The sequence below is a fragment of the Rhagoletis pomonella genome, unplaced genomic scaffold, assembly GCF_013731165.1.
Source record: "Rhagoletis pomonella isolate Grant_MI unplaced genomic scaffold, Rhpom_1.0 Rhpom_scaffold_00009, whole genome shotgun sequence".
In the NCBI taxonomy this organism is placed as follows: Eukaryota; Metazoa; Arthropoda; class Insecta; order Diptera; family Tephritidae; genus Rhagoletis; species Rhagoletis pomonella.
The window spans coordinates 14,673,859-14,685,986 of NW_023458563.1; the positions used below are offsets into that span (position 1 = coordinate 14,673,859).

Below are 12,128 nucleotides of genomic sequence, written 5' to 3' on the forward strand. Positions count from 1 at the left end.
GCAGGAATTTCAAAATTTCAACCCTGTTTATGTGAAATATTTTATTTTTGTCAGTATTTTTCTTTTAATCAATCTATGTTGAAATAAAAGTTTATTGTATGTAATCTATGCATTTTTATTGTTCGAAATGTATAATAAATATAAATTTTACGTTTCTTAGCCGACATAATGATTTTTTTGTGGGTAAATTGTCGATTTTTCGCGAATGATTTCGGCAACGCTATCGTAGGCTTTGGCAGCTATTGTTCTGTATAATGGTGACAATAAATAAATAAAAATACAAATACATTTTTAGATTCTCAAGCCAACCGGGCATTTCTCAATGAATCTTGGTAATAATAACTAAGCCTTTTCGTCAGTGTATATACAAGAGTTTATATGAAATATTTATTTGTCAGTGTTATTAAACAAAGTTGTGTTGTCGTATTCTCCAGCAAAAAATATCCAGTAACTTGCCAGTAACCAAATTTCGGAGAGCAATTTACTCCCAATGAGTAAAATATGCAAGAAAGTACGAAAACGCAAAACCAGCAAGAAGTTGCTAGTTTTATGAACAGCTGATTAATTTTTTATTTTCCAATGAAATTTTCTTAGAAAACTAGTACTTTCCATCTTATTATATATTTAAATACGTTTATTTTATCAATTGCAACTCTAAAAGCACCAAAAAACAATTATTTTGTTAATGTGAATTACATTAAGCATCATGCCATCAGCGGTTTTTCTTACTAGCAAATAATTGCTAGTAAAAATTTATCCAGTAAAAATCCAGTAAAACTTGCAAGTTCATCTGTCAATTTCCCCTCTTTTGCTAGTTTCTTGCAAGTTTTTGCGTACGAAAACGACATCCAGTAAAAAACCAGTAAAATTTGTACTGGATTTACTGGATAGTGCGTACGCGAACAGGGCTATAGATACATGCATATACATATTTGCATATACATACATGTAAAAATACACTCAATCAATTCAGGCGACGTGCATTACAAATATCTGATGGCATCGAACATATGGGCAATATTCGCTGGGAATTGGCCGGTACGTTGTTATTGGTATGGATATTGTGTTACTTCTGCATTTGGAAAGGCGTCAAATGGACAGGAAAAGTTGTTTATTTTACCGCACTGTTTCCATATGTACTACTAACTATACTTCTTATTCGAGGCATAACCCTGCCTGGAGCCTTTGAAGGGATAAAATTCTACGTGATACCACATTTTTCGAAACTTACTGAGTCAGAAGTATGCAATGATAAGTACATATGTATGTTGGTCACATTCTTAACTGTTTTATTATTATAAAAGGTATGGATCGATGCAGTGACTCAAATTTTCTTCTCATATGGACTTGGTCTTGGGACACTAGTTGCACTGGGAAGTTATAATAAATTTACAAACAACGTATACAAGTAAGCTTCATAATTTGTATATAAATATGATGTAAGCACGGATTCTCAATGTTTTCAGAGACGCTTTAATTGTATGTACAGTCAACTCAAGTACCAGCATGTTTGCAGGATTTGTGATATTCTCAGTGGTGGGTTTTATGGCGCACGAACAACAGAGGCCGGTTGCGGAAGTGGCTGCATCTGGTAAGATTAAAAAAATTGGAGTATTCACAACGGTATAGTAAGTGTCGTATTGTAGTATGTCGTAAACTTTAAACACTTAAAAAATTTATTAAGGGATTCGCAAGGTACCATCAAATTCATATTAGGCATTTTCGCAGTGTTAAAAGATAGTTGGTTGTGGTTTGAAGTTCTCTAACCATTTATGTAAGCTTTTAGGGTTTACGACATGCAACAATATGACACTTACGATACCGTTGTGAATTCCTCAAATATATATATTCGATTATTATTTTAGTACTTTTTATTATATTTTCCCCAAAACAATTCATTGCATTAAATAATAATGCAAAACCATTTACGCAACCCCTTCGATTTTATGTTTGCCTGTTCTGTAGTGACATTGGCAGTGGTAAGGTTGCCAGATTTTGTATGCGCGAAATCAGTACGTTGAACTCTTTCATGTTAAAAAAGTCAGTACTTTTCAGTACATTTTTATTCAAAGCAAAATTGTGAATGTAAGTATCAGATAATACTTTAAAACGTCAGAGTTGTTGTTTTTAACAATATTTTGGTATATAAATTAAATATAGTTCATAAAATATAAAAGTGTTATTCATTTTAACATGAGTGTACACATCACTGTACATAGAAGCCAATAAATTATTTTATATTTATGACATTTTTGAATAGCAATAATGAGATCAGTTTAATCTTCAGTCTTTAAATAGTCAAAGAATTGTATACATTTCATTTTAAAATTACTTTTAATATAGGGATTTTGAAACGGAGAAAGGAGTACATTTATATTTTCGATAGAAAAAAAGCAGTACATGACATAAAAAAGGAGTACAATTTTTTTTTAAATTTTTTGTGCAATTTATTGTTACAAATTACCATTAATTCGGTTCAAACAAACAAAGATATCTTAGATATCTTTTTCAAAGCAACAGTAAATGTGAAAAATAAATAACTACATGGGTTGGCTTTCCAATAGCGACGGTTGTTAAAGAGATGGTGATCGAAGGGGAGTGGACGTGGCACCTTTTTCCGACCTTTTTGAAGAGGGCATGAACCGCCATTGACAAAAATGTTACCCCGACCACCTAGGGCCCTATGGTTCCCCAGGGACCCCTTAGAAAAATTGCCAAAAGTCACAATATCCACTTGCGTCCACAGTATTTTTGCGTAGAATTCGGTTTTCAATGACCGCCCTTATAGGAAAGTTTCCCCAACTAAAAAACTAAAAACTACAAAAGAATTCCAGACTCTTCCTGAATGTATGGCCATTTTTTTTATTTAAGCCTTATAATGAATTTAATATTTTTCTGATTTTTATACCCGAGCGACCTGCACCTAAGGCCATGCTTACACCTTTTCACTATCCCACTTAACTTTGCTTACTAAGTAGTGTTTGTTACAATATGAATGGCAAAGTACAGTGCGTAAAATAATAAATAATAACTGTCGCACAGGTTTTTTGAAAAATAAAAGGGTTCTTTATAGATTTTGTGTTTTTTTTTGTTAACTTTGTAAATATTTTACTTTAATTTTATTAATTGGTTTTAAAATTTTAATCCTGATTTGCATTTGCCAGCTTTGGGAGATAAGTACATGCGGCACGAACCTCTTTTTCAGTAGTATTTTTTCTTAGATTTTGTATAAAAAGAAGAAAAAAAAACCTGTATAGGGTTGGTCGAATGAATACCCTCCTAGTCACCAGTTTTGAGTCTTTTCGATTGCTGAGTATAAGGCCTTATGTTGGACAAGAGACGGAGTATAAAGGACCCAAATAGGGGAAATTAGCCTATGGTTACAGAAGATATGTTATAAAGTAACCGACGAAGACTTGCGCTTTTCTCCCAAACCCCCTGGTAAACCCAAATGAAGGTTAAATTTAAAGACTAAACAATAACTACTTTTTTTACTTGCGCTTTTCTCTCAAAGTGTTTACAGATATTATTTTACACCCTGTATATGATAAAATATAAATAGCTGGAAAAAGGAGTACAAAAGAAGTACAAAGCTAATAAAGGAGTACATTTCCAGATATTTTTTTTGGGAGTACAAGGAAGTACATTGCAATAAAAAGGAGTACGTTTACTCCCATAAGCAGTACGTCTGGCAACCCTATTTTAATATGAATTTTTAATTAGAAGCAGGTTTCTCGCTTTATATTTAAGATCCTCTCAATTGCTTTGTTTGTGTGTGGTATTGAAAAAAAAACAAAATTACATATTTTTCAAACTGTGGAAAAGTACCACTATTTAAGGACTTCCTCTATACAGCGTGGCGACGAACACCTGTTACCTAGGTTTTTTTGAGAAATAGGAGGGCAATTTATATATTTGGCGAAAAAGGTATTTTATTGTTAATTTTCCACAGATTTAACTTTAGTTATATTAATTAGTTTTTAAATTTTAATCCTTATTTACATTTGCCAGCAGTGTAAACTTTGAGAGAAAAGTTCATTTGGCACGCACATATGTAAATAAGGATTAAAATTGAATAACTAATTAATACAACTAAAGTAAAATCTGTGGAAAATTAACAATAAAACACTTTTTTCGCAAAATCTATAAAGGACCCTTTTATTTCTTAAAAAAAAACGGGGTAACAGTTATTCGTCGCCACGCTGTAATTCCTCATGGCTTAGATGAATTTTTTCAACTACGCAATAACTTTGAAAGACTAAGAATTCGCTAAAAAGAGTATCTTACTATATATCTTGTATGCAAAACTCTTTTACAATGTCAGTAAATTGTAAAAAAAAAAGAATTTTAAGTTATAGGCAAAAGGCATTCGAATATTCAAATTTGTTGTTATAAAACTGAAACTTATTTTCGAGATACCTAGCAACACTCGACAAAAAACGTCAGCCTTCTTTTTAAATAATTTATCCATCATATTATCGCAACTGGTGCGTAACCACCCGGCGATATGCCCATAAAACGATTGATCTTTTTTTGTATTAATTTCCTGGTCATATCAAACATTATCTGAAACATGTCTACTATAATTAAATTATTTTTTCTTAGTTTTGACTACCATCGATTTTGGCATTTTTGGCTACATAAGATGTAATGTTTTCAGCAGTAACTGTAGATTTGAGACTATAAGTGATCAATTCAAGATATTCAAATCCACTGTGCAGGAGATTGCGTGTTTGTCACGGCTGGGGAGCGTAAAGAACCAAAAGTAGGTGGATAACGCAAATTACTAACGTTAGCAGCAGCAGTCGGAGCAGCAACAGCGGAAACAGTAGCGCCAACAGAAGTGTTAGAAGCAGCAGTAAAAGAGAGAGAGTCATTACTTGAAGTTGTCGATGATGTTGACGTGCAAGCATATGGAGCCATAGAGTTCGAATCAAAGGCAGCAGCAGATCTAATAGCAGCAGCGGCATAAAATAGCGAGCCTTTAGTTGAGGTGGACGATGATGTTGACGTGCAAACAGATGCAGCCAAAGAGTGCGAATCTATGGCAACGACATCAGCAGAGTTAGCAGGAGAACTTATTACAATAACGCTCTTCGAATTTTTGTCGACTTTTTGGAGATTAAAGCAAGAACGCTCGTTGTGATAGCTAGCATTGACATAGCCGAGAGCAACTCATCAAATTAAAGCTTGCTTTGCGGAGTGCGAACTTCGGCTTTCAGCGATTCAGTTTGTATGGCGAGTGACGTATTATCTTCGCACATAGAATTAACAATACCAATAATACCGACGTTTTCTTCTCTAAGAGCGGTGATGTCATTTAGCGCCAATTGTAGAGTTTTTGCTTGTTGAGATTTGTGTTCCTTCAAGATTTTTATTAGCTCTTCTTGGACAATTTCAATGCCAGCAGAAGCAGTTGAGTGTGCATGTTGGTGAAGTGGTGGAAGAGTAGGGAAGTTGTTGGTGATTCTATGGAAGTTGAGCTGATTGTCTGCTGAGACATTGTTATCTGCATTTGATTCGCTCAAATCGATGAGAGGTGGAGGCGTGCGAAGGGAGTCACGGCGAGCAGACGTACACTTAGCAAAGAAAATGCTTACCAGTATTAAGCAAAAACTCAGGGTCAGCCGGCTGGATTTTAACACACTCTAAGTGAAAAAGTTCATTGCACTAAGCACACTGCACTTTTGGTTGCGACCGCTCAACTTTATTGGCACAAATTCACGACATTTTCATAGGCAGATAATAGCAGGAAATATGAAGGATTAGAGTCACTTAGTTTAAGGAAAAGTTATCAAGTTTATGTTTACACCAGTGGCGTAGCCAGGGGGGGATTTGGGAGGATAGATCCTCCCCCTTCGTTAGCGTAATGAAATTTTTTTTTTTGAATTAATAACACAATACTGTTTTACCCTTCCGAAATACACTAGGCCATTTTGCTTAGTTCCCCACAGTGTTGGGAACAAATCTATAATCTATACAAAAACTGCACTTTTCGACTGTAAATTGTATCGACTTTTTAATTTTCTCATATGTATGCATGCATAGATTCCCTTCAAGACCAATGATTTGATAGTATTCACGGGAAATTTTATGTAGGTACATTTACATATTTTACACTTTTAACATAAATGTCAAGGCAGATATTTTAAGATACACTTCTTAAAAAACAAATTTTTTAAGTTATTATGAATGGATAAAAGGGACATCTTCTTTGAATTCAGAACTAAAACTTGACATTTCAAGTGCTTATCAAAACTTTATACATGCTAACTAGATTCGCCATTTATCTTAAAATTATATAATTTTAATTATTTGTTTATAAAAATGCTGTTTACACTTTAACAAAGCCCGTATAAATCCAAAGTTTAATCTCTGCGCAACATTAAAAAAATCAACAAACTTTCGTAAAGGTTTTTAATTAGATTTCCTAGAAATACATATTTTGAGTATGCAGTTTTGTAGCCCGATCAATTCAAATAAAGCGCAAGTTTAAAATACATAGCTGCGACTTTTAGTTGATTTTTAATATTTTTTTTTATGAAGGCGTTGCTCATTTTCTTCATTAAAAAAATCGTCGTACATACTTAGATAATATGGAAGAAAATTACATCAACTGTAAATCACAGCTACTTTAAATTTGCACTATATTAGACAAAAATTGAATGAGCTAAAAAACTGCAAAATGTTAAGAGTTAAAATTGTTTGTCGATTTTTTTTTTAATGTTGTTCAAAGATTAAACCTATTTTCATTTAATGTTTGTTATAGAATAAACTATATTTTTATACACAAATAATTCAAATTAAAATATAATAAAATAAATAGTCAAATCTAGTCAATATATGAGTGTCGTAAAGTTATTATATTTAAGAACATCTCTTTCTTAATTAACGATGACACTGTTTCTATATGAAACTGATTTCGACATTTTGTCTTAATAAAATTTATTATCGAAAATATTCTTTCAAAACTAGCCTAGGAATGTGATATAATGGTTCGTTCAAAACCTTTTTTCAAAACTTATAAAGGCAAAAACGAGAAGGCGAAGACAAAAAGAGAATAAAAAAATTTTCCGCAGTGAATTTTCAGATTTTTAAAACGGTATAGTAATTTAATTTTTTAAATTTAAATAAAGCATGAAGACCCCATGGAATAAAGGAGTAGATACAAAATATATAACGGTAAAACTGGCACATACATAAATATATGAAAGAATGCACTCAGGCGACCCCTCTAGCCATTGTGTGTCACAGATTTAAGTTATCGATGGAAATTTTTTTTCATCCCCCCCCCCCCCCCCCCATAGCCAAATCCTGGTTACGCCACTGGTTTACACTCATTTCACAGTTGGATTAAACGAACTATGCAAAGTAGAATGCAATAATCACAGAGCGATAAAAAACACGTCCGCGCACTCTTGATGATAACTTGTTTCTGGAAGTTCCAACGTTATGTAAAAACCTTAAGAAAATCCTAAAGTATTTTGTTTGAATTGAAAATTCAGTACAAATCAGTACAAATTTTGGAAAATCAGGACATTAGCGTACTGATTGAATAAATGAATGAAATCAGTACTAGAGTTGTAAAATCTGTACTGTACTGATAAAATCAGTACGTCTGGCAACCGTAGGCAGTGGGAATGATTATAATACGAACCACACTATCAGCTACACGAATCAGAGCGCGGTTACCCAAGAACGCGTAGCGTAGAAGTACGTAGAAACATATCAAGTTTGCTGTTGATAGAAAGAGAGAGAAGCAACGTCTACGTCACGGACATGCGGTGGTGACTTTTTGTTAGCACGCAGCTCCCATAAGGTAGATCGTGTCAGCTGACACGTTCTCCGCTTTTACGTCCGCGGGTAACTGCGCTTTTAAGCTCTCCATACGCCCTAATTGCCATTGCAGTGATTACCAAGAATGATAGAATACAAGACTGCGCCAATCGAGCTGAGAGCAACCCGGCATGACGTCACCAAATACCATCAAATACTAAAACGAACTCAACAAGAAGAAGAGGAAGAATCATACAAAAGGCAGTGTTGCCAAGATTTAAATTTGAAAAAGCACCAAAGTTTAATTTGTGTATTTAATGGACTTTTTATGCATAAAAAACTTTATTTAGGAATACCGATTCAAATTAATAAAAATCAATGTTCTGGCATGATTACGGTGATCATCCATTTATTTTAAAGGACAGTCCCTTATTTTAGTCCCATCATAACTTTGTTGAAATTAAAGGACGGGAAGGGGAACTTGTACAATTAAATAATATAATTAACTGGTAAATATTTGATTTAAATCACGATATGGGTAAGGTATGTACCATTCAAGTTGTATGTTCGTATTCCCAAATAATTTAAAAAAAAAATTTCCTTTATTTTACGTTGGTATGATTGAAGGTGCTGCCACATATTTTGTTGGCAAACATATGCTCTCTCGCTTATGATAGTCATTGTGCCATGATTTTGTTTCCATTTTTGTAAAGTTTCTTACGACACTTACGATTTCTATAAATTTTGCTTCTAGTTGATTTTCGCCACTTAACACGTTCTTGCAATAGTTAGAGAAACGAACAGCTCCACTTTGTCCGCAATACCTTCTGCATAGGCAAATGCGCGTTAATCGGTTTGAATGATTGATATCGGCATCGATTACGGGGGAATGGGCGGCCATGAGCACGTCAAAATCATCAGAATTTTCTGAAATTGGGCAAAGTGAACGAGAATTAATTATTGCTCCGATTTCATACACAGGAGTGCGAAGCTCTTCAAATGTTACAATTGGAAGGAAAACAGTGTGTAAAAGTAGATGGCATTAATTAGGGATTTAAATATTATGAGAATTGCTTGAAACAATTCCCTTAAGTCTTCCAACTAAATTTTAGCACCAACAAAGTTCGTTGCATTATCTGATCAAATGTTGTGAGGTTTTCCTTTGGGACAAATAAAGCTTTACACAGCTGGCAAAAAGTATGATGTAGAAAGGTCTTGGACAAGTTCCAGATGATCAATCAATCGTCTTGCAGTAAAAAAAATGCATATGTAGCATTTACTGGGTGGCTTAGTGCGAACTTCCGACTTGTAGTAGAATGGCCTACAAGAGTCAATGCTAGTGATAAAGAAGGCTCTGTTATCGATCACTATGCCGACTTGTAGCCTGCCTATAAAATGCTCGTAGATTTTTGGTTGCAAACGGAAACAACTGTCGAATCTGTCGAATCGACGCTAGGAAAGTACTCAATTATTGCGCTAGTGACCGGATGATGTTTTGCTTCAAAGAAAATTAATGGGGGGGGGGGGTGAAATAACACAAACGGCAATAACGCAAATTTGTGTTATTTCCCATTTGAATGTGAAATAACACAAATTTGCTTTATTTCATTTCTCGTTGAGCAATAAGACCAACTTTTATACTTAACAATTTGAGTAATAAAGCAAACTAGTGCACATATGTACGTAGTCACCCAGTTACATTTGACAAAAAGTAGTACATGAACAAGTTAAATGGACGGATTTGTAAGTATACAATTTTGAAAGTGCCCGGCGTCGCGGCGGTCCGCGTTGGCGCGCCGCCTCGCGCCACCCCGCGCCGCGTTCCACGACGCGCTCGCGTCCCCCGCCCCTCCCCTCCTTTCGCAATTATGTAGTGGTGGCATTATAACCGTTTAGAAAAAGGAAAAATTATAAAATAACACTAGTTCACTTCTGAAACTGCTTTTTAATGTCCAAGTAATGGGAATTATTGTGTATGGTGTTATTGCATGCTGCATCCCACCCATAGTGGAATTTACCAGGTGCCACTGCTTTATTTGAAAATTTGCCTATAAAATGTGACTATAAGGCAGCCGAATGACAGAAAATAAAGCGAGAAATCCGTTTTATTACTTCATCTGTTTATTGCGACATGGTTCCATGCCAACATTTTAAGGTTTTCCAGCAATGTTTTTAACAACATATTAAAAAGCATGCAGAATAAATTCATACAAAAGCGCTATGTCCAATATGCGGAGCAGTTTTTAAAGACGATGCTTTTCCTATATTTTGTTAGACTTTTCATAAGTAAAAATATTTTGTGAATATTACTTTCTTCATATGAATTATATCACATTTTTTGTTTAATTCAAGGCCTATCTAACAGGTTTAGAGCATTTGAGCAAAAACAACATTTGCCTGTATTTTGTTGTTGCTTCTGGTATCGAAGGTGCCAAAAACTGTTCTGATTTTTTTCTTCTACATCAAAGCGTGCCATGCGAAATACGAAAAAGGTAAAAAATTTAAATTGAAAAAATGAAAATTGTTGCAGCTTTCTTTCTTAGTAAATTGGTTCGCTTCTCGAAGCATTGATCCACCATCCTGTGCCAGGTCCAGTAATCAGCGGTTGTGCTGCTGAGTTGGTCGAGCTTTCCAACAGCTGCTATTTAATCGCTGGTTTTGTATGGAAAATGTTTCACATGCAAATAGATTTTAACAATTTAGAATTTTTTTTGAGAAGAAATGTTAAATATTTGAAATTTTCGAGAACAAATAATTTGAAATAAATCAAATCAGCTGCTATACTGATATTACCTGTGCAATGTGCCTTGGTTTAACTGTATTTTTGGAATAAACAAAGTTCTTTTTGCTTCTGTCAGTAAACTGTGTTTTTTTTTACAAATAGTATAAATAAGCAATGGGAAATAAGGCAAAATTTGTTTTATTTCCAACCTTTGTTGGAAATAAAGCAAAACTCAGATTTTGGTATTATTTCCCATTTAAAAGTGAAATAAAGCAAATTTTGCGTTATTGCCGTTTGTGTTATTTCACCCCCCCCAAATTAATGAGTTTTGCAAACGTCCTCCAACACGAAGGAGGCAGATGAGTCGACAAATGGATTTTATGCATATATGTAAGACTCCTATATTGTCAGTAATAGTTAGTACCGTCCGAAACAGTGTTGTCACTTCAGAAACCAAATGAGTGGTAGATTGTTAATAAAAACTGTGGTAGATCCCTAAAAAACGTAATAGAATTTTTGTAAACATTAAAAAATATTATTGTGCGTCAAATTATTATTCATCAGAAACAATAACCAATAGTATAACAAATACCAATTATTGAAACAAAATGAAGCATTATTGCATAAGTACAGAAGTCCACTATTTAAAAAAACATAGCATAAAAACCGATAAACAATGTTTATTATTACATTATTTTATAGTACTTAGTTCAAACACGTACAATATATATAGTTATAAGAAAAACGTTAGAATATGCTTTATTATTTACATATTTATGGGCACGAACTTTCCATCAACAAATTTAAATTGTAAATAAAATTGTATAAGGCCTTTCGAATGTACGTAAGTATTTTCAAAATCACACATTTCTTTAGTGAAAATTTTATTTTCCACTGATAACACACTAAGACGATTTCTCTTAGAAGATTTAATTATATTCATTACCGAAAACAATCTTTCAGCACCAGCAGTGCCATGAGGAAAGACTGCCGAATTCCACATATTTTCGGATAATTCAGTTAACAGAATTTTTTTTCATTTTTCAGCACAGTCCAACCTTTGACCAAGTTATCTTGAAACCAATCCTTAACTTTGGTTTTGTCAAAAACGATGAAATTTCTCCACTAGCTGTTCAACGACTCTTCCAAACCCTCAAAAAAAGGATATTGTTTAAGAAGCGGTAAAATAGTTTGCATATCACATTTTTGGATAATTTGTGGGTCAAAATACTTTAACAGTCTTAAGTTGTTATCAGCAAAATTAAACCGTTTACGTATTTCATCACACAGTTTTATATAATACTTTAAAAGTTTACATATAACACTATGAATATCTGTATCACCACAGTTGCCTCGCTTCAAATTTTTCAGTTTCAGCTGAAACTGCGATACGATTCTCAATTTCGCCATACAAAAAACTGTCACCTGAAATTGTGACGAAATTGCCTCATTTTCGTGAACGCACCTCTTAAAATTGCGTATTGTGAATGATTAATGAGTAAAAAGAAGAAATAACAAACGTCCAACAAGCAAGTAAAAACAAAACAAACCATGAACGAAAGACACAAGATCGCGTAAGAACAAGAGAATGAAAAAAGTCGATTTTTTGAGCGGGTTATACGCCATCTTG

The 12,128-nt window shown here is 33.8% G+C and overlaps 1 protein-coding gene across 1 annotated transcript in view; it reads left to right on the forward strand.

Annotated features, from left to right (window-relative positions):
* The window catches only part of LOC118745418 (sodium- and chloride-dependent GABA transporter 1), a 422,900-nt gene that overhangs the window by 307,290 nt on the left and 103,482 nt on the right, over positions 1–12,128 (forward strand). Inside the window, exons 6-8 of the mRNA XM_036478870.1 lie at positions 974–1,241; positions 1,305–1,408; positions 1,467–1,591. Of these exons, the coding sequence (XP_036334763.1) occupies positions 974–1,241; positions 1,305–1,408; positions 1,467–1,591 (497 nt within the window). The remainder of the gene's footprint in view (positions 1–973; positions 1,242–1,304; positions 1,409–1,466; positions 1,592–12,128) is intronic.